A 24,552-nucleotide genomic window follows, 5' to 3' on the forward strand; every position below is an offset into this window, starting at 1 on the left:
TTTAAGAATCTTGAGCTGATATCAATGTGGGGTCTATCTACTTCTGATGGTGATTTGTTCTTAAAATACTCCTGAGCCTCAGTGATGAAATCAGAATGTTAAATTATGGTGGTTTAAAAGTCCCTCTATGAGACACACAGAAAGACGAATTGTCCTAGACACCTTAGTAAATTGTCTGATCTATGTAAAAAGTGTGTGGTATAAAACTTTATCAACTATTTAAAACCAACTTATTCATAATTTGCTATGTTGGTGTTCTATTAAATGAATGCTCATTTAAAAAAATTTTGATATGAATACAAATAGCTCAAGAACAGACCTGGGGTAAAAAATTTTCTGGATCACATTTCTAATGGCCAATTCCCCTGAATGCATTCATCAAATGAAAATCAATTGTCAGGGTCTAAGTAACTGGGAGAAATAGGCAAGTGATGATGTTAAAACAATCCAGTATTAATCACTTCTCACTTGCCAACACCACTTCAGATAAATATTCATTAATTATAGCAATATTATTCAAAATAAAAAGATACTGAAAATAATCTAACTCTTCAACATTCTGGAAACTATAAGAAAAAACATGCTAAGAATATGGGTCCCTATAACTAAAGCACTCTACAGATACAAAAATAAAAGAAAAAATCTTAAATTTTATCATAAAATTTAAAATACAGAAAACCTGCATGTAATAAAAACAAGTTTGTATAGTGATAAGGACAAAACAGACTGAAAGAATAGTTATTTGCAATGGAAGTGTTCTTTGTAGCCATTTGTTTACTAAAGTTCACTATACAGAATTAAAAAATATCCTTACAAAGTCTTAGGCAAATTATTTTATCTATAGGCAAACTATAATATCTGTGGGTATTATAATTATATATATACATATCAAGTATACACATATATAGAAACACATATATGTATGTAAACTTAAAACACTGAGTGAAAACGTATCCTAATCAAACATGATGTATATTTAGAATAGATACATATGTGTTTTTCTTTGTATGCTTTATTATCCTAATTGAGCCCAGACACAAAAGGATGCAATCCTTATTTCCTCCAAATTGTCTCACCTCCACATAGATTATGGAAAAAGTTAAAACCAAGGTCATCTTAGCATATCATGTTCAAAGCAATGAGAACATCCTGGCATTGGATACTCAAGGACAAGTATTCTAAAAGCAGAAACCTGTTAACTAAAATAACATTAGTTAATTTTAAACATAACTTTTTAAAAATATAGGGTTTTAGGGTTTTTTGGTTTTGGCTTAATCCTTACTATACCCTAAACTGAACTGAACATATGAAGTTATCTGGTAGTGGAAAAACAGAAAAAAGGGAGGAAGAGGCATAATAGACCAGGGGATCACATTACCCTGGCTGAGAAGGTAACAGAGTTCACAATGAACAACATTTAACACTAAAACAGGAGAGATATAGATGAATACAGAAGTCATCTATATACTTTGAAAAGATCTAAGGTAGAATAAAATCTAAACAGAGAGGAAATGTAAGATTGTGAGGTTTGTATGTTTTGGTTAAGAAAGTACTTGAGAGACAGGAACAAAGTCAAGCAGCTTTTCTCATTAAACATTTATTGTTGTGCTTAAATCTGTTTGAAGGAGCACAGCAATACATGAAATACTGGTTTGGGTAAGATCTACTCTTTCCCCAGCCGGAATGCTGAGGCTAACTCAAATCTGATTGACGTGCAACTGAAATATGTGACAGTTTTTCCATAATGTCAACATTTAACACTGTCAACATTAAAGATGAGGCCCATTCCAACAACCCTTAGTGGACACTCAAACGATATTCATAAAGTTGTCCAAAACCTTTCAAGAAAATAGCATCAGTGACCTTTATGAGGATGATACAAAAATCCTTTCTTAATCTATCAATAAAAGGCAGCTAAATTTAAAATTCCTGCTTTGCTCCAAGCAGTGGATAATTAATGAAGCCTTGACTCAGGAAGAGCTCCAAAGCACTTGATACAGGGATGCTGGCCTTTAGGACTGCTTACTTGGTAGCTACGTGTCTCACCCCCTTAATTACATAAAACTACAATTTTTATATCTTACTTGCCAGGCTTTATTCATTTAAAAAAATTTTTATTTGTATTAACATTAAAATAATTCTCAAAGAAAAAAATTCATCCACAAGCCTGCCACTACACTAAACTTCTTTAATTTGTCCATAGGCACATATAATTTGTAGCTATAATCACACCATACATAACATAATAGAGCCAGTTTCTAAAGGCATTACTTAACATTCCCTGACAATATGTTCTGCCAAACTTTCCCAGCTTGCTCATTTCATTAGTACATATTGTAAGAAATTCAGTGTAAGCTACAGCTTCATTGAAATATAAAAATTCCATAGATTCCTTCTAAATATATGTCACGAATGGCATATTTTACCAAAAATGTAGTTTAAGACACTTTATAATTCACATTTATATACCACTTTTCATCTTACCTCTTCTCCAGACAGATAGTAGGCTGAGAGTAGTCCCCCAACAAAGCGTATATTTACTTCAAAGACAGAAATTTCAGCATTCTATGGAAAAAAAAATTCAAACATGATGATAGTACACAATTCAGAAAACCATTATTGTGATAAATTATACTAAATACTTAAATTTTGTTCAAATCTTATGCTTGCCCAGAGAAGTTTATATACAGGGTGAAATGTTTTCCCTTTTAAAATTAAGGTATTAAATATCACTGTGCATTATACGTATTGAAACATCACTAACGGACCCCCAAAATACGTACAATCATTATATGACAATTTTTAAAAATAAAGGAAAAAACATACTTAAAATAAATGATATGGTTTGTCTCTGTGTCCCCACCCAAATCTCATCTTGTAGCTCACATAATTCACACATGTTGTGGGATGGACCCAGTGGGAGATAACTGAATCATGGGGAGGGGTCTTTCCTGTGCTGTTCTTGTGATAGTGAATAAGTCTCACAAGATCTGACGGTTTTAAAAAGGGAGTTTCCCTGCGCAAGCTCTTTCTCTCTTTGCCTGTTGCCATCCATGTAAGTTATGACTTGCTCCTAGCCTTCCGCCATGATTGTGAGGCCTCCCCAGCCATGTGAAACTGTTAAATCCATTAAACCTCTTTTTCTTCCCAGTCTCAGGTATGTCTTCATCAGCAGTGTGAAAACGGACTAATGCAAGAGATAAAAATAATTTTGACTCCTAAACAAAATTACAAAAATATTTGTCAGATAAAGTTCTTTCCTCTCTCTTCAACAGCAGATACAATACTTGATATTCTCTATTTGTGTAAACACAATGGGGCCAGGGCATTTTTTTTTTCTGCTCTGCATTCTCCTTTATTTTATTCATTTGTCTGCTTTTTCTTCCTGAAAGGCTATTCAGCCTATACTTAGGCTGGTACTTCAACATTAGTCTAGGAATCTTTTCATCATGATGCACAACTGGACTGCAAATAGGATTTGAAGTCTGAGGACCTGGGTTCTAGTGCTGGTTTCCAACTTTTTGCCTGTGGCTTGCGATTGTTCTTCTCATCTCTGAGAAGATATTTCATCTTCGCATAAAGGACATGATAATAATCATGTATGTTATATCATGCTGAAATAGCCCTTATTTACATCAATAATAGCTTGCTTTTATTATTTACAACGTGCCAGGTGCTGTGCTAATGTCTTTACATAGACTCTTTTAGTCCTCACAATGACCTTATGAATTAATTACTATTCTTATATCCATTTTAAAATGTTGAAGCTGAGACTTACAGTGGTTAATGTGACTTTTTGAAGTTCAGACAACTAATAATTGGTAGAAGCAGGATTTGAACTTGAGTACTGTGGCTCCTGATTCAGGGCTCTGCTATTCTGACTTCTATATACCTCATAGGATAATGCACCAAGTCTCTTTGTTCATGGTCATATAATTAGTAATTACTGCTAATATTTTATACTTGATTGGTAAATAGATCTGTCTTACATTCTGTTACTAGATAAGTTAGAATAGCTAACCTACTATTTAGATTATAAAGTACATTTCAAGCTTTAGTTAGCTTCTTTTCATGTTCATTGGGCCTACTGAGTAGTTGTTCACTTTTGCCTAACATCAAACCATTCACTAATAATCATGGGACTCACAGCAATTTATAATATATGGAGTCAATATCTGGCAAATAAACTTAGTCAAAATCATGAGATATTATTTCCTTTAACAAGCATTTATTAAGCAACTACTATGTGCCAGACCCTTTCCTAGGTGATAGGGAAATGGTAATAAGGACTGATAAGGTCCTCAAGCTCACTTGAGTCTACATTTTAGTGGGATAAAATATTTCCAGAAAAAAAAGGAGATATGTATTAATTTTATCCTTACATGCTCTCTGTAAAAAGGTTTAAGAATCTAACAATTAAAGCCAAGTAATTGCTTAAGTTAAAAAAATTCAAAAAAATTCCTGTAAAAGGACAATTATGAAAACAAGTTAGGAGACAGAATTACTAAGTCAAAGTTAGGCAAAAACATCACAAAATAAGACTGGTGTGTTTAACTGTATTTTATAATTTGTAATGTGCACCTGATATAATCTGATTAAAAGTACTATATATAGGTGTAATTTAACTTTGAGGTCTATCACTCTGAATGAATTTTACGTAAATATTGGCAAAGGCTTTAATATTCTACAAAATTACTGATAAGGAAAAGCGAAGCTAATCCATGTATTTAGTTTGGTTCACGTGACTACGTTTCCTATGTTTAAGAGTAATAATAACTAATAATAAAATCTAATAAACTTAAACCCTCAAATCATATTCCTCTCAATTAGTACTTGTATTTTTCAGTTTTTAAACCTGGTTAACAGTTTCCCACATTTCTGCCTATTGAAGACCATTAAGATGATTTTATATTCTTATTCTGGCTATAGGTTCTTGACATAATGCATTTTCTCTTCCTCCCGTGAAAATTTTGGATAATCAAGACCTTTATATAGAATATAAAAATTATTGCAAGGTGGAGGTCTGACTCATGTCAAACACCGCCAGAATTATATCTTCAGCTAGACATCAATCAACTGTTGGATGCAGTTATTCAACCAGTTATTGATCCAATTACATATTCTAAAACCTAAATTCTATTTATCTTGTACTGTACGATATTGAGAAATGACCCTGCAAGGTGCCATACTCAAGGTCACTTGCTATGGCTTTGGATTTCATGGATCTAATAGTCCGTCCAGTGAGCCTGTTTAAGAAGCAAATCTGGTTTGTTAGTCAATCCATGAAGGATACCAGTGACTGCTATGTCCTTGTCTTTAACAAATCTTGCTCTGGAACATCACACCACCAGCATCACTAGTTCTCAAGTCACCATCTTCTCTGTTTGAAAACCAGAACCACATTCGAATTTCCAACATATAATTCTTTCTCTCTCCTTTTCAAAGTTAAGTTTAAATAATTTAGAAACCTTAATTTGAGGTCTCTTTCAATATTCTAGGTTGTATTATGTTTTTAGGCCAAAAGATTGAAATTTAGACCCTTTAGTTAACTCTTTATAGATTCGTAGATGAAAAGGACTAAGAAGATAAAAATTCTTCCACCACACCAAATTGGTTGGCTATCCTGCAGAAATCAGAAAGACCTGGGATTGAAGGCTGATTTGGAAGCCATCTGAGTTTGAGGTCCCAGATAACTAATTTATTCTGAGTCTTGGTTTTGTCATACGTAGAAAGGGACAATGAATTCCTCCATGATGTAAAGCAATGTACACAATAGCTGGTAACGCACTCAACAGACACTCAATAGACAGCTGTTGCCGCTACCACTGTGCAGCTCAGCCTAAAAGAACTAAAACCTACCTTCCCAGGGTCGCTGGAAAATCAGAAACTTTAGAATCATAAATACTCATCTTCTTTGGCCCATATGAGGTCTTATTTCTCAAGGGCTTAAAAATCCTCTTTTGAAATATAGAAGTTGACCAACTTCCTTTGGGGCTTGATATATTTTGTATGAAATCTGGATTTTCAAAAGTGAATTTCTACAAATCAGGGTCTCAGGCCATTTTTATAAACTTCTGATTCTAATTTCCATTAAAATAATAAATTTAAATGAATACATTCTTATTAATAGTCATGATGTTCTAAAAGTTTTCTACCGACTTACCCTAATGACAGAGGGGGTATTTGCAGCAGGGGGAAGACAGTAGGCAGACAAAGCAGCCTGTAACACTAAATCTTGTGAGATTTATCCTAACAATTAATGTGAATTTTGCAGTCTACCTATCTGAGTTTGTTTTAAAATAAAATTAACTTCCCTTTTACATCTTTAGGATTGCATTCCAGTATGCCCCATGTATTCAGTGGCTTCTAGTACACAGTCTTACATCAGTGGCAGTTTAAGAAGTACATCCCGTCTTTTATTTAAATTCCATGTACCTATTAGTTAATGTCAACTGATAAGCAAGAGGAGATTGGAAGTTTTCGGTTAAGACCAACCAATAAAAAAATCAGAATTGGAGAAATTGTTCTTTCATTTTGATTTACTTATAGCAATGACCACTTAATCAAAGAACACACTAAACCAGATTCATCTAAATTGAATTCATATAAATTGAATAAAATACATGGTATGCCTAAATTTACACCTAAAATCAAGAGATGAGTATTACAAATCATGAAAAAATTATGCCTCAGTACTAATCTCTATTATTGTCTTGGGTGTTTGAGATTGATAACTTCCACCTTAGATCTATCCCTTTTCCATATATTTTTGTCTACTCATTTACTATACGTGTATGTAAATTTATGAGATAAAGTGACAAAGACTGCTAACATGAAAAAGAGAGTCTAATATATAAATTATTTTGTATGCTTCCCTCCTTCAGTTCTAACATCATGCTCCATCTCTCTGCAAAGAAAGGCTTCTTCTGAACCAACATATCATGAGATCATGGACAGGAAGTATCTAACCCCATCTAGGCAACAGAGAAAATGAACACTTCAAAATCTGTTTCCAAATGAGTACCTGAAAGACCAACCTCTTCACACTAGACAAGACAGCACTTTAAATAACTCTGAAATTTGATATTTTTATAGGCAACTTATTCACCAAAATTAGCTATACAATGACGTATTTTAATAGATTTCACTAAGTGAAATAACAGGCTTGATAATGAAAATAACAAATTTTAGTTTTGGAGCAGATTCAGCCAGTTTCCTTTTGCTTGAGGAGCTATATCAAGATGCAAGCTTTCCCTGAGGAACAGATAAATTGTTTCTTTGGATCTTCAAGCCTTATGATGTTTATTTAGAGTCACACTTATATTAGAATTCTCCTTAATTATTATCTTATGATTCCATACAGCATGACAGATCTGATTGATTGCATTAAATGGAAAAATATTTGTTGGAAAAGAACTTATCAGACATATTTAAATTCTATTCTGAGTGTTTGATTTTCAGAGTGAACTAAAAGTGTAATAGTTTTTGTTTTTAAAAGGACAATTCTCCGATCTCTACAATCAGAGACTACTCTTTCGCTAGCTATTCCTCCAAACTCTGTATCAGCTTTCTACTTAGTGAATTATGAGCCTGGGGTACGGGACTACTATCATACATGAGAATCAAGCAAGCTTTAATAACTGCCCACTACATACCAATGCAATATTTCTGTTTAATATCAACTGTTTCACCAAAATCCAATGTAAATAACAACTGCTCCATTACTAACACATGATAACGATACTTTAATCAATGGCTTTGTTAGAAGCAACATGAGACTTTTCAAAACAATTGATTAAAGACTGGTAACTACCAATAAGCCTTGCCTATGTTTAGGCTTAGCATACACCTTTATTTATAAATGATACTTCAAAGTGTGTGCTGGATTAACACTTTGAGGATTAAAAGTATACAACTCCTTTAAACGATTAAATTGCAATATTTCACAGTGTAAGTCAGTCTGTCACAGTGTGTCCTGGCAGCCTTTGGTTTCCTATTTAAGCAACGTGACAAATCTCTTAAGACTGCTAACAAAGTCCAAGTTCTGTGGGCCACAAAGATATGCAAATACCTATCTTCTCTATGTTAATAGATTGGTTTTACCATGCAGGTCCAGAGGCTCTCAAACAGCAGTCCTAATTACCATCAGAGAGAACAGCACAGTATCCTCTGAAAACCAAAACCCAAATCATCACTCTTGGTAGGTATTCCCTAGCATTCAGATGGAACACACTCAATAACTTCATTTAATAGGATAATTAATTTAGTTATCTGCGCCCATCAGGATGTAATGTGGCTCCAAAACAGACCTTTCTCAGGAGCAACACTAAGGCAAAAGTAACTTCTTTCATACTCTATGGCATGGAACTCTGGACCTAAGCCAGTACTCAGTCATGCATTTGAGAAGATCCAAAGTTGCTTCTTGAAGTCAACATATATCCTCCTGACGGGGAACCCTACAACTTACTTTCTTGAAAAGTAGGAGGGCATTCCAACTGGGTATGCAAACAATATGGATCTTAACATTAAAGAAAAAAAAAAGTCACTGTTGCCACCAGTACTTCTGTTCTCCAAAACACAAGGTGTTCATTACAACCAAAGGCATGATCCAGATGCTTGCCAAAGATCACAATTACAGTGTGTTGCCAGTTAGTGTCCACAGCAGGCTGATCATCTATCCTTTGCCATTCTCAAGGCTCTGCCTCTCATACTGAGATATCGCTTTACCGCAGTCCAGAAATACGGCTTTAAGGAAAATTTTAACACAGCTTTAGCTTTTACAGAGGGTTAATATAAGAAATTGTTATCTGGAGAAAAATTCTACATATTCTATAAAATTCATTACAGAAGATAGTTTTCAATATTTCTCATGTGAGGTTCTAGGTAACCAATAATGTTTTAAGTGCCAGTAAAAGAACACAATTGAAATTAGAAATGCCCAAATAGGAAACCCTTGATCATTTGTTCTTATGCAACTGATCTTCCTGTTATCAGGGGCCACTACAAATCTGTTCTGGAAATAGGTTAGGTAATAACAGGTAGACCAAGTGACTTGAACTCCAGATCATCTGTAACTATATAAACAGATGACACAATACAACTACCCTTGCACCTGAGCTTTTCTTCCAGCTGAGTATAGTACAGACTGTCAGGAAGTAGGATAAGATGGCTTAACTTCTCATTCATTTAACAAATATTTATCAAATCACTATTGAACAATAAACTCTAATTAGTAATCTACTATTAAGATGACATGCCTAACCTCAGAGGACTCAAATTCTCTGGCTGCGTATATATTTCTCAACTCTTTGCATTTCTTCTCCAATTAAAAAAACACAAGGTCATTGAGTTAGGCAGACTGTGTTCAAACCAGAGATCTTGCTGCATAATTTGGGACAGCCTAATTAACCACCTATTCATCTATAAATACAGGGAAAAATACCAGTTACTACTCTGTATGCTTGTCACAAAGATTAAACATGATACACCCATGAAAAAAATCACCTATCATAATACTTGGTATGTATCACATATTACTAAATAGTTTCCTTTTTTTTTTTTTGAGACGGAGTCTCGCTCTGTCGCCCAGGCTGGAGTTTTTTTTTTTTTTTTTTTTTTTTTTTTTAAATAGAGATGGCGGCAGTGGGGAGGGTCTTACTCTGTTGCCCAGGCTGCTCTTGAACTTCTGGGCTCAAGAAATCCACCAGCCTGGGCCTCCCAAAGTGTTGGGATTACAGGTGTGAGCCACCATGCCTGGCCAAATAGTAGTTGACCTCTTTTCATTTCTTCCCTCCTGAGATAGCCTGGCTCTAGCTAGGGTTCTCTGACTACTTTTCCTGCTAGACTAAATGCTCCATAAGGGTAAATGTTTGATCCTTAGAAGATACTTAGTAAATAACACATGAGTGAATGAAGAGTGACTAACCAAGAATCAGTTTTAGATCCTTTGTCCTAAGATTACTTTGAGTTAAAATTAGAAAATGCATTCATGGAGTCAATACTTAGGGTTTTCTGCTAATATCTATGTGCCTCTACAGATACTTGAACTGAATACAAGCTCCTTCTGTGAAGTCCTTGTTCCTTACTCCCCAGAACATATTATCCCAGTAACTTATTTTAAGCCAGATATTAAAGTCATTTGAACTTTGTGCTACCAAGTATGCAAAATGAATCAACTTCCTATGCCCTAATGAAAAGAAAATGAGTTTTAGTTAATTACAGTATAAACCAATAGAAAACATTTACTTTATACTTTTCAGTGATATAAATTGGATATTTCACATTAACAAATTTATTCTTGAGTGTAAAATTTGTTTATACTTAGGAGCACCATAGGATAAACCAACTCTCAACAATAGTGTTTGTTTCATTTTTATTTTCCCTTTGCAATAAATTTAGATGCATTAACTTTTCTTTTTTTTTTTTTTTTTTGAGTCTGAGTCTCACTCTGTTGCCCAAGCTGGAGTGCAGTGGTGCAATCTTAGCTCACTGCAACCCCTGCCTCCCAGGTTCAAGCTATTCTCCTGCCTCAGCCCCCCAAGTAGCTGGGATTACAGGCGCGTGCCACCATGCCTGGGAAATTTTTTGTATTTTCAGTAGAGACGGGGTTTCACTGTGTTAGCCAGGATGGTCTTAATCTCCTGACCTCATGATCCACCCGCCTCGGCCTCCCAAAATGCTGGGATTACAGGCATGAGCCACTGCGCCTGGCCAACTTTTTAAATAATACCCTTACACTGTCAATTAGAAGAGCTTATCAGGAAAAAGTGTTAACTAAAATATAAGTAATAATATTTATAAGCTAGAATGATACTACATGTTATTTAGTATAATTTTTCTTTTTTTTGCTAAGGCTTTTTCAATTTCTCCTTTCTTCATATAAATGAGAAAAATTTCTCAATGTTTTTTGAAGAAAAATCCTGTAATTTTAAAAATAATCATTTGGATTTCTGGATAGAATGGGTGAACATAAGACAAATTCTAATGTGACATATTAAAAACAACTAGAATACAGTAAGCTGGAAAACTTCACAATGTAATGATTAGAAAAGTTAAGTCAATATACCTCTCCAGAATTTATATGTTACTATTTTTAATATGGGAAACATTATTATTTGGATATTGTTGACAACATATTTTTTAAAAGGAAAACATGGTAATACCCAAAGAGACCTGCAACAAATATTTTTCAAGACCTCTTATATTAAGAAAATAGTATAATAAAGACATCTGAGAAATATGGCTGTAATTTTTTGAAATATGTATATTTAATTTTTATGAATACATAACAGTTGTATATATTTTAAAATTATATCTTGAAAGGTATAACCCAAAGCTATCATTAACAGGCCTAAAATATATATGCAAAAGTCTGCATACTAATTGAGTAAAATTTTATTAAAAACTAAAATAAAAATTTAAATAAACAAAGAAAACTTCAAAGTTCAGTATCTTAGCAATAACTCAATGTTAGTCTAATCCTTTCACCTTACAAGTAAGGAAGCCCAGTAAATTCTTCTCTTCTACATAGTCTGATATCCCCTACTAAATTCATCTTTCCTTCTCCCAGGTCCCCAGGACCCATGGAACACATTCAAGGCATCCTGTGGTGGTCTGAGGACAGCCAACTGCCTTCTGTTACAGTAACATCTTGTCTGTTACCTTTGCACTTAGTCATTTTAAATAAAACTGCTCCTCATCGTCCACCAACCCCAACCTCTGGCCCCAAGTCCAGAGCTCCTCAGACTAGCACAGGTTGCACAGGTCGTGAAAAGAAAAAAACCGCTATTATATTTGAGGAGGTTTGGGGCAACAATGCTACAATTACCAGATGGACCAACCCAAGATTCAGTAAGAAACTTGGACACTATTCATAAGTCAAGTGTTACTAAAGTATGCTTTCCAGTTTCCCATCATTAGTTTTTCAGAGGAATTTAGTTATTATTCCCCTACCCTTTCTTGAAAAGACAGATATCAGTTGGTTTCATATATAGCTAAAGAAAAGCCTGCAGGTTTTTGAAGGTAGGAGCTGATTTTAATAAGAAGGTAGAACTGAAGGTTTTTTTTTTTTTTTTTTTTTTTTTGAGATGGCGTCTTGCTCTACTGCCCAGGCTGGAGTGCAGTGGTGCAATCACAGCTCACTGCAACATCCGCCTCCTGGGTTCAAGCGATCCTCCTGCCTCAGCCTCCTGAGTAGCTGGGATTACAGGCACACACCACCATGCCTGGCTATTTTTTGTATTTTTAGTAGAGATGGGGTTTCACCATGTTGACCAGGCTGGTCTCAAACTCCTGACATCGTGATCCGACTGCCTCGGCCTCCCAAAGTGCTGGGATTACAGGTGTGAGCCACCACGCCCGGCCCACAGAATATTATTAAGAAAGCAAACCTCCAAAATGAAACAGTTTTTTTCCAGTGCTTTAATTTTTCATATTTAGCTCTATCAATATCAGCACTACCACAGGTCATTCTAATCAAATACCTCCTATAACCTTGAGCAAATCACTAGCTCCTTATGCCTGCTCTCTCATGTTTAAAATAGAAGGGTTTAACACATTGATCCCCAAGGTCCCTTAATATTGATTGGAATATTGTCTCCTTTATATTCTAGATTCAATTATTAGGCAAATTAAACACAGACTCATCTGCCTTTTAGGTCTCCCAAATGCGGTATATATAGCAATTAATTAGGGGAGTAGAAACAAAATATTAAACTTTTAATTTATATAAGTTTTTAGTTGAAATAGATGGGGGAAAGACTTAGCTTTACTGATCCTTAATATTCTACCTAACACTGGTGTCCTCATTTGGTCTCTGAGAGAACAAGAGTGCCATAAAGCAGAGGCAAAAAGCAGGGAAATTCTCTTTGTCCACTTTCAACATACAGCATGTTACTTGTGCGTGGTGACTGGGATTTACAGAAACTATCAAATGCTTACCCGAAAGACAAGAGACTTTACGAGAATTTCTGCAAAGTGGTCTCAGATTAGAATACCGATAACGCACACTGAAGTGAACGACTAAAAAATTCCATGGCCTACATGCTTTCTTTTCTTAGTATAAGTTCTTTGTCAATATCATTATAAAGTAAAACAATGACTATCAAATTAGAGCTGATAAGACATAGTCCTCCCCAGTCAAAATTATCAAGAAGTATTAGAAGTATTCACTATCCTTAATTCTGATTCTTTCCCTCAGTATACAATGGGCCATGAAATATTTGCTAAGAATGATAGCATACAGAATTTAAAAAAATATATCACATATATAATCAATTTATTTTTACTGAGAGATGAATAAGATCTACAAAATTTGAAGCTTTCTTTACGGGAAAATGAATGCTGCTGCTACTGCTGGATACACCATGACACAGTGTAAAAGCATAAGCACTGGAGCCCCATGGACCTACATCAGAATCATAGTTCTTGACACACAACCAGCTGTGCAGTCTGGAGTAAGCCTCTGAGGTTAAGATGTTTAATATACAAAGGTGTGAAATTAATGCCCATCTCACAGAGTTGCAGTGGGACTGAACAAGAATACTAGGCACATGTAGGTCTCAATAAATACTAATTTCTTTTCTCTTACTCTTAATTTGCCAAAAAACAAAGACACACATTTGTGTAGTGAGGACAATTTAAGAATATAGTATAAGATAATAACATTTGTAGTATCTAAAGTTGCAATATTTTTGTTAGGGTACATTATAATACAATAATACGGCCCACTACAGAATTTATCCATGTTAACTGAAATTTAAGGACTGAATTAGCAATTCTTATTTAACTTACCACATTAAAATCTAAATTTGCTTCAACCCATGATTTTGCTTCTTCAAATTCATGTTTCATTTCCATAATAAAAAGTGTATCCAGGGCATCTACTATAGTTGCTCCTTTGATGTTACCTGAAAAGATCAGAAAAATATTTGATAAAATACTTTGGCTAGACAAAATATATGTAAATTGACCATAGCTAAGAAAGGGAGAGGGTAATACTGGATTTATTAATAAGCAATAATATTAAACATAGTCTAAAATTCTTTCAATGAAAGTATAAAACGGCACCAAACTAAAAATTATCACGGGCTATCGACCGATATACTAATCTTTAAAGTTTCTTCTGAGTTATAAAAATAAATGTCTCAGAAACTTCTCTTAGAAATTTCATTAGTGATTGCATTCTCTCTCTTTTTTTTTTTTGAGATGGAGTCTCATTCTGTTGCCCAGGCTGGAGTGCAGTGGCGCGATCTCAGCTCATTGCATCCTCCACCTCCCGGGTTCAAGTGATTCTCCTACCTTAGCCTCCTGAGTAGCTGGGACTATAGGCGCATGCCACCACGCCTGGCTAATTTTTGTGTTTTTAGTAGAGACGGGGTTTCACCATGTTGGCCAGGATGGTCTCAATCTCTCGACCTCATAATCCACCCACCTAGGCCTCCCAAAGTGCTGAGATTACAGGCGTGAGCCACCACACCCAGCCTGTGATTGCATTCTCTAGCAAGAAAAGAATAGGCCTAAAACCAAGGAGCAACAGACTTATTAAGACTGATGTAATTACATCAAAGTGCACCTGTACAAAACTCTAAATATAATTAGATCTAAAATTGTTCAGTGATAGTTCTAAGAAGACATTACTCTAAAATGAAATTTCACCCCCGTATGAATTCTGACTGATGCTAACTACCCTCCATCCCCTACAAGTCCTGACCTCTGTGGTTTATTTCCTCTGAATTCCAATGACATGGAGACTTCCTGTTGCCCTGGCATTCATCACCTTCTATCTTGTATTAAAATTACACGTGTGCATCTTTTAGTCTATAAACTTTTTTTTTTCTTTTGAGACAGGGTCTTGCTCTGTCCCCCAGTTGTGCAATCATAGCTCACTGCAGCCCCAAACTCCTAGGCACAAGTGATTCTCCTGCCTCAGCTTCCTGTGTAGCTGGGATTATACGTGTGTGCCACCATGCCTGGCTAATTTTAAAATTTTTTTTGTACAGATGAGTCTTGCTATGTGGCTCAGGCTGGTCTCAAACTCCTGGCCTCAAGCAATCCTCCCACTTTGGCCTTCCAGAGTACTAGAATTAGAGTCATGAGGCATGCACTTAGCCTATAAACTTAGAACAAACAAGTCATGTCTTATCTCCAGATTCCTTATGGTGTCCTGTGGAATTGTGACAATGATGCCCAATTGTAATTGAGTAGTTTAGCTTCAAAACGCAGTTTAAAATGTTTTTCTTTGTCCTTTCTTCCAGTCTCAAGATGTAACCTTGAAACAAACTGTAGAAACCTTTTTCCTTAGTCTTAAAATATGCCCTTGAAACATGCTTTGAAACTTCACTCCCCTTTCCCACTATGCACTCCTTCACCCCATGAACATTTACGTAACTGTATATTTGGATCTAATTATGTGCTTACTAAGAAGTTCCAGGGGCTAATCTTGTGACAGATCAAGCATGGAGACCCAGCTGCAAAACTTCAGACTACCTCAAGGCAGTTAGTCAGCAACCCAGCTATTGTTGATATGTCAGCCCGCACTCCAGGTAGACTACAGCTAGAGACAGCCACCAGAACAAGACATGCAGATCTTATACTCAGGCACCCTTCCCATATGCCTCCCAGTCCAAGTCCCATTTTTAAGACCCTCTTCCCAGCCTCAAGTCTGAAGCAGTTTCTAGAGGAGTAAGCCGGCCACTCCTAGCTTTGGCAATAAAAGTCATTTTCCTTTCACTGAACTTCATCCTTGTTATTGGCTGTGCAAGTGGCAGGCAGCCGATCCTGCACTCAGGAGCACAATGAATTGCTGCTGAAAGACTGGGCACTACACTTCCTATATGTAATTAGCACTCTGGACGATCCAAGACCAAATCTATAAATATAAGTGAAAATTATTTCACTGGCACATGCCTTTCAAATGCGAAGTTAAGAAGTTATCGTTAGGAAACTATAAACAATAGAATATTAAAACCCTTGATTTTCAAAAAAGATAAAAATTGTAAATCTTATCTAATAATAATGAGAAAGAAACCTGAAGACCCTTGCATTTTGTGAAATGTTTTACTGTAATCCAATTTCCTTTAAATTTTTTGAAGCTAGAACTATGGATTCAGAGAGACACTGGAGGGAATATTTTAAAGTGGGCATTTTGAAATATATCAGCTTCATATTTTCATTGACATTTCATTTCTAAGTTATTAAGAGCCTTAAGTTAATATTTTTATTTCTTGTATTTTAGCTTTACATGAGTATAATTGGTCAAGCACAAAATACCTCTCTTTGAGGTACAGTTTTACTTGAAATCTTTTGTACCACTGAAATCTTGAAATAAATAGTTCTAGTTTCCTGTTTAAGATGGAATTGGGAGATCATGAATACTTAAGATTTTTTATATTCATTAAAGTTGTTTAGGAAGGAACCAGTCTTACTCTGTCTAGGAAAAAGATGGATGCTTCAACATAGCTGGTGAGAAACAACCATGAGAAGGAAGCAGACCTGAAGAGCTCCCCAACGGCTAATAACCGGGAAAAGATTCATAATGCCTAATACTTTCTCCGAAAAGGTTGTTTTTAGGGTCAAGACTCAAAATAACTTAGCTCAAACTAAAAACTATTTCCTAAGAAGCCAGGTGGTAAAGAACTTACATTTTCCTATCCTCTCCCTGGTTTGCTGAGCAAATATACGGTACTACATCCATTACACAGATAAGAAATTTGGCTGAGAAGTGGGCTAAAGAAATCATTTACAAGTTTTTCTCATCTATAAAAATGAAAACTTTGTATGTCTTTGTAACAAGTTCCACTGTATCGCTATTTCTATAAGAAAATCATTATGTATTTTATTTTAATTTGAAGATGGAATGAGATTAAATACCATTTGAATTATTAATATTTCATTTCCTTATGCTAATACCTGAAGCTCTTTTTCTAAGAGCAAGTTCTTGATTATGAAAAGTGTTTTTTACCGAAAAAGCCAATGAAAACCAAAAAGCAAAAGTCAGGCCTAAGAGACCTAGCATATTTTTAATGTTCAATAACAAATTTTAAAATCATAAATGTTTTAACAGAGAACCAAATAATCCCTCTGATAAAGATTACGGCAATTTAACACATTAACTGATTTCTTAATGGTACCAATGACTTTTATAGAGATGAAAGCAAAATGGAGTTATAATTTTTTCAAAAAATGTTATAATAAACAATGAAAAAATAAAGGCCTCTGGCTCTGCATGAGGTTTCAGAGTTTCTCTCTTCAATTCATACCTCTCCTTACCCATGTTAACTGGTAGCTGGGTCCTAAAAACACTACTTTAGAAGTGTCTGGAATTACTTCTACTGCCTCTACTTCAGGTATAGGCGCTCTTCATCTCAAAACTGTGTCACTCTGATAGACCAACAGTCTCTTTTCTTCTAGTTTTCCCAGCTCTTTCTACCTGTTCTTGCAAACCCTGCAATGCCTTTCTCCCAACCTGAGATCCTACTGGTTCCTCAGAACTTCATGGAAGTATATACTGAACCACCTGGTGCACTGATAAATTACTATTTACATATTATATGCTGTGTACTAGGCAAAGACTTGTGTAAAGACCTGTGCAAAGACTCGTATTATTTTCGTTATCACCAGTGCTACAAGTAAAGCCAAACACATGGAAGGTTCTAAATAAATGGAAAAGCAAAATGTCAGAATTAAGAGCATGGACTCTAATGTTAGCCACACCAGGGTTCAAGTTCCAGCTCTGCCAGTTAGTAGGTGGCTATCTCTGGGAAAACTATTCTCTGGGCCTCATTTTTCTCACCTATAAAATGTATATTTTAATGAGGCTAAATAAGATAATGCATGAATGGCACTTGGCACACAGTAAGTGCTCAATAAATGTGTGCTGAAACTGCTATTATGTGAATTGCTATTATTTAACATTTTCAGTTAAAGTATAGAAAGTGTTCTATTGTTGAATTCAGAAGTTCCAGAGTAACACCGTATTCCCTTCATCCTGTTACTTACAGACAAATTTTGAGGATTAGAAAGAAATCAAGTGCAGTGGGAGGATACTGGGCAGCTCTGTGACCCAAAGAATCCATGACACCCTTGTGTTACTTAGCTTCCTTACTTCCACAATGGAATGTTATTTAACACCCACAGTACCAGTCACAGAGGGCTGCTGTGGGAACCAAACGCAATAAAGCTTGCAAAAGTGGATAAATGGAAGTTCAATTAATCTAATCCATCCTCACTTTCTCTTCCATGGTACAAACAGGAGAAACCTACAGCCAAAATTGAGATACAGTGAAGATCACCATGGCTGGCTGCCTTGCCCAGATTATCTATAAAGGCACAGCTTTTACCTAACAGGAAGCAGTTAGTGCAGCCCACCAAGTGCTTCTATGCTAGGAATCACCCCAGAGGCTAAAAATTATGATACTGCACCCTATAACCATTAAGTAAGAATCTTTAGAAGTATGCCCCAGGCATCAGTACTCTTTAAAGTTACGCAGGTTATTCGAGCACGTTATTCGAACACATAACCACTACTCTAGCTGAAGGACACACTATGCACAATCCTTATCTAATTCCATCAGGTGTGCAAGTTTCCTAACCAAATGGCCTGGAGGGCCATATTACACAGACTTCTCCACCATCCATAAGCTCAAGCAATTGGGGAGAAGTTATTGTCACTAAGAAAACAAAGCACATCTACTCACCAAACAAACTGCTTGAATGGCCTCCTTTTGATATAGGTTTGAGTTCATTTAATCCCCAGGCATAACCTTTATAATTATTCCAAGCATGTTTCATCATCTGAAAAAAAAATAAAAACAGGATTATAATTTGAATGGAGATGTTTTTGCTACAAAATAGGTAATATATTGAAGAGCAAAGGCTAAAATGTTAAAATTCATTAGTTAAAAGGATGACTAAGTAAAAGAGTTATGATTATATAAACCAGAACACACATGCTCATATAAACATGCTGGTACACATACACACTACCTTTTTATGTTTACAAATGGGAAGTTTTCGTTTTTGAGTCCATTTAATCCTATTTAATACAAATACCATTTTCAAAAGTCAGTTCCCAACAATAGGAATTTAGCTTATCTTAAAAGCATGAACCATGTCTACATTTATCTAGTTCATTTTCATAACAGATTAAATCTGCAAAGACTATCTTTAAAATTTATATTTCTGCACAAAGTTCTTCTTACTTTGTTGGCCTCACAGCATACAGACAAATATTCAGGTTATCCGTTTAAACCACTTTGATGTTTCCTGACGAAGACTATATGGAGAAGTATTTTAAAATATTTACAGGAAATAAAAAATAACACTGTGATTATGCCTAGATTTTGGAAAAACTTGTTTATTTTAATGTAATCAATCTTTAATTGGATACATGTGTGTATATGTAACTGAAGATTGATCCAGTATATTCCTAATTGAGAGTCTACACACCAATAATGGTTTTAAAAGCCAAATCCCTCTGCCATAAATTAGTTGTATAAACTTTTTTCAATGACTCAAAGAACACATATAATTATTTTTGTATACATATTTTTTAAAAGGATTGGGACTCTTCAACTGTCTAGAACTCAGTAATCAAAATATGGACATAATTGAAAAAGGTTCCAATCAGGCTCCATATTCTAAAGTATCTTAAAGCATCACACAAAGTTATAGATATTATTTACGGGCCGTTTACCACTCAAAATCTTCATTGAGATATCATTTTATTAATAACAAAGTTTTCATATGTTCCTGAACACAACAATCAGCATCTTTAACCAACTTGTAAATTACCTTCCTAACTCACCACTATTACTACCAACAGTTACCAAGAATCAGTACTATCTGCTAAGTACTCTGCTAAATGCTATAACTTTAGTATTGTAACCAATTCGTGCTACAACCCTATGAAATATGTTTTATTACCATTGTTAGGGAGATGAAGAAACTGAGGGTTGGAAGTTAAAAAACAACTTTACTCAGTCACCACATTTTTCCACAGACAAGGTGCCAGGGTTCATCTCCAAGCTAGCCTGACTCCAAAGCCCATGGCATTAACCAACACACTGCATCACCTTCCTTTAATGAGAAGGCAAAAAAATCTTCCTTTACTGAATCAGATTATTGATCTTCCAACAATCAAAAGAATGTGTATATGGTAGTGTTTTCAGGATTTTTTTCTTATACATTAATTTTGTTGAGAAGTAAAACAGATTTGAGGGTCACATGACTTGATTTATAATCCCTACAACGCCACTGATGAGTCACATACTTAAGGATGAGTCACAGTTTTTGTGACTCTTATCTGAAAATTTGGGATAATTCCTTACAGGATGCATGTAAGGAATACATGATCGTGGTATATGTTTTTGCACCGTGCATACTGCTTGACAGATGGCAGGTAATCACGTTTATTAAATTTTAAATCTATATTCAAACTAATTAAATTCACATCACAGGAAAATAGAAACCAATGAGCCTCTGAAAGACTAGGTATATAAAAAATCTACAGAACACCTAGAGATTATATTTGAGTTTTATTTGTTTTTTTCCATTAAATGTACTACATTTAGTAAATTCTTCATTCCTGTAAATTCCCAAAGATACTTTATAAATTCAAAAGCTTTTGGAATATACTGAACATCAAAACAGAAAAAAAAGTTATGATAATTTGTTTCAGCTTTGTCAAAAATGATCATTTATACAATGTACCACTAGTAAAGGATCTCCTAAAGTAACCTCTGTAGTATGTATTAACTTTTCCTATCTTCTTCCCTCAAGGGAAAAGCTGACACTAATTGGTTAGTTTCCTACATTTCAAAAGTTGCTGACATATTTCTCAAAATGGGTTCCTGATCCCATGGGATTTCTATGAGTTAAAGTTAGAAAAGATGAAAATGATGTGGTCAAAATGCCCTGAACGAAGCACTGGGAGGGGTTTATCCAGCAATTATAAAGAGGAACAGTCATATTGTTAACCAATTCCACCAGCTGATCACTTCTGGAAATGATTTACCACATTAAAGCTAACTGTAAGACATTGTGTGAGTGTGTGTGTACACATGCATAGAATAACTATAAGCTTCAATTTAAAAGTCACATATAAAATCAACTTGTTAACTCAGATTTACGACTTATACAAATATTTGAAACATCAAAAGGCTACCAGCTTTTAATTTTGTAGTATTAAGCCATTACCCAGCTGAGTGGCGATGGGGATAAAGTCATTTAATTTCTCTAGACCCAGTTCTCATGAGCTGGCAGGACAAGGAAGTCACTTCTAAAAGTTAACTACTAACGAGGACAGAATTGATCCCCCCTCTTCACAGGCTCCTTAGGTTTCTTTTGTAGTCTTTCATTAACTTAATTAGGGTTCTAAAGCCTGACATTCCACGTAGAAGTAAAATGGGCCCAAATTTCAAATGCAGTAGTGAAACCCTCACAAAAAAAGATAAACTGAAAGCAAGCCAAAGATGTTTTCTTCCTGAATACGTATATTTGCTCCTGGTGAAAGGTAGAGCTGACACACTGTGTGAAAGGAAACAAAGGACCAAAATTTCATAATTGCAACCCATTATTTAACCCAGAAAATATTAAATTGGGTATAAGGCATTAAAGAAATAGTATTACTTCCCCTTGACTCCATGCTTATAAGAAAAGATTCTTTGATTTGTACTTTCTTCTTAATTGGCATCAGGGCTCATTAATTAGGCCAGGTCATTTATTGAGTATCTGCTACACTATGAAAAGATTCTAAAGGACTAAAAGGGAAGTATACAGGATGCTGTCTCACTTACTATCTCATTGATAATGTATGGAAACATAAGATACTGCCTGTTTACATACTAAGTAAATGTTTATGAATATAGAAAAGTAAGAAAACTAATTAAATGTTGTATACAACTCTATTGTTGTTTCTAACAAATTAAGTTTAATGTCCTGATCTAATCAAGCACACTGAAGAAAGAAATATGTTGGAATTTCCCTAGTATGCATAGACTTCATATCTTGCATATTTATTGCTAGAACTACTCTTAGCAAATACTTCTATTTGCTGAAGTTTTAAACACATAATCTTTAAATTTTTATATTAGACACATTAAAAGTCTTTGAAAATTACATGATTTTTCCAGACAGATCTCAGGAAAACTTTGGGCTTTCATTGCCCTATTTCACTGAAGCCTACAAGTTCAAGACCCACTTATGGCCTCCTTCTATGGGATCTTACATAAAATTTCCATAGTTTGTAGGATGTGATGCTGGCCCAGCTGAATGAACCGGGGCCTGGTGCCCAACTCAAAGGCAGATAGCTGAGAGCTAGCCATGAGCCTCCAAGGTGGGGCGCCCTGGTGTGTAGTTCTCACTAATGGATGGGATGAGTCAACCCAACCATCCACTCTACCTAGGGAAGTGTAACTGGGAAACATTCAGAGAGAACCTACAGGCCAGAGAGTGATACAGAAACAGAGAAGTACAAATACACAGGAGAAAGGGCTGTGAAGCAGTAGAAGCCATGAGGAAGAAGACAAGAAAGGCAAGGAGAAAAAAGTTAAGAGGAGGCTGAGGCAGAGATGATTTTGCCACTTGGATGGTTCCCCAGTGGAACTGTGTTAGGCCTGTACAGCAGCTATAGAACTATCAACAATGCTGTGGAGTCCTGAATGTTGGTGAATCATCTTCCCTTTTCCTCTTTGCCTTCTGGGACTGTTTGTTTACTTCCCCATGTGTATTTGTAGAAAAGCTTCTCACTTACTGAGGAGTAATGCGTAAAAGCGGGTCACGGGCGAACGCATATGAGAAACTGGGTTCATATCTGAGCTCTGCCATCGTCAGTGTGGCTCTAAGCAAGGCAATTAATCTCTCTGAGCCCACTTTCTGCACACACAAAATGTGAATAAAAACACCTCACTGGTTGTGGTGATGATTAAATAAAACAACGCATGTAAAGAGTTTAACATGCTGCCCGACACACATTAAGTGCTCAATGCATTTTAGGCATTATTAATACTTTTATTAAAAACCTAAGAATGTCTGTGATCTTTGCAATCTAAAAGAGCTTCATAATTTTTCCTAGTATAACACATAAATAGGAGGGACAAATATATGTGAAACCAGGCAAACTTATATTGTACACAAGCTCTTTATCAATATATACATTTAAAAATATACACAACTATTTGGTATCCAAAAGATGGAGGAAGAAAGAAAGAGTAGAAAGGTCCTCTCCAGGTGTAAGGCAATGTGGGGTAATCTTTAGCTATGGAGGTTCATACACTAGCTTTCATAAAATCTTAGTTGTGCCAAGGTACTGCTGTGTAGTGGGGGTTTGTTCGAGGGATTTGAGGTTGATCTGGGAAAAAGACAGGACCACAGAGGCAGTTAACACACAACAAGCTTTAATGAGTGGTGCTTTGTACAGGGTTGCATGGGAGGGCATCCAGAGGCTTAGGGTGAGGAGGTCACCATGCAGAAGGGGAGGAGGGCGAAGGAACTCCCAAGGGAGAGGTGCATCGGAATGAGGGCTTAGGACTAAGTGATGTCACTTTGCAGCATGATGGAGTATCTCTATTATCAGAGGACTTTGAAGGGCAGTAGCAGCTCAGTGTCTTAAAACCACAAAGCTCTATCTTATCAATGGCCAACGGATGCTAGGTAAGGTTTCACAGAATGTGTAAGGCAGGCTCTAAATAGCTAAAAATCTGCTTGTTTGGGCTATTTTTAAAATAATTAGATGTATTAAAAATTAGTTTGGTGTTGGCGGGCTCTTGAATTAACAGGTCTCAGCCTGCAGTGAGGAAATAACCTAGAGACCAACAGACAGAGGCCATGTTTGGCTCACTTATATAACAGTCCGCTGTTTGTCATGAAAGGGAAGAAGCTCTGTGGTCCAGTGATACTCATGTCCCTGCTGTTCTTGGGGACACAAGGGGCTGCGTCTGGTTCAGGCAACGTCTGAGGTGGAAGAGCAATCTAACTCACTGATTGTTAAACCTGAAAGTGATGTGCCATTTCTCTTAAAACTACACTTAGGGTTGATGCTTTGAAAAACAGTGATTTTAAAAGCCTGACAGCAATTTCCATCAAACTTTGCTTAAAATTACTTGGCTGTCATATAAAAGTAACTTCTAGAACTTTCAGATAAAATATTTTTAGGGTCATTGAATTAACCTTATTTCTTTCATTCTTTGGTGGAACTGGAAAACAGAAGGGAGAGACATAGATAAAAAGCAACTTGGGGGAAATTAATTCACAATTTCTCCAAACCTTCACTTATCCATTGGAAGAGAATTTCTCCACGGATCAACAAAAGACGGCAATCTAACCACCCCTTCCACCGCTTATCTAATGCTATCCCCACCACCTACATTTCCTTATGGGAATGAAGATCTGGAGGGCCAGAAGGACAACTGGGCAGCAAGAGATCTGATACTAAGGCCGGTCTATCACAGCCACATGGCAGAGCAGGTCACAGTGGATAAGCCTAAGGCCAGCTGCCTCAGGGTCTGCCCTTCTACCCCTTAGTTCTCTCATCTTTCAAAAAGAATAACCCATTTT

General features: G+C 35.7%; 1 protein-coding gene across 1 annotated transcript in view; it reads right to left on the reverse strand.

The window, feature by feature from the left end:
• MAN1A1 (mannosidase alpha class 1A member 1) overlaps positions 1–24,552 on the reverse strand; it is a 180,862-nt gene that overhangs the window by 118,506 nt on the left and 37,804 nt on the right. Inside the window, exons 3-5 of the mRNA XM_019029503.4 lie at positions 18,696–18,792; positions 13,792–13,907; positions 2,485–2,565 (exon numbers count right to left, since the gene is read on the reverse strand). Of these exons, the coding sequence (XP_018885048.3) occupies positions 2,485–2,565; positions 13,792–13,907; positions 18,696–18,792 (294 nt within the window). The remainder of the gene's footprint in view (positions 1–2,484; positions 2,566–13,791; positions 13,908–18,695; positions 18,793–24,552) is intronic.

The sequence above is a fragment of the Gorilla gorilla genome, chromosome 5 (genome assembly GCF_029281585.2).
Source record: "Gorilla gorilla gorilla isolate KB3781 chromosome 5, NHGRI_mGorGor1-v2.1_pri, whole genome shotgun sequence".
Classification (NCBI taxonomy): Eukaryota; Metazoa; Chordata; class Mammalia; order Primates; family Hominidae; genus Gorilla; species Gorilla gorilla.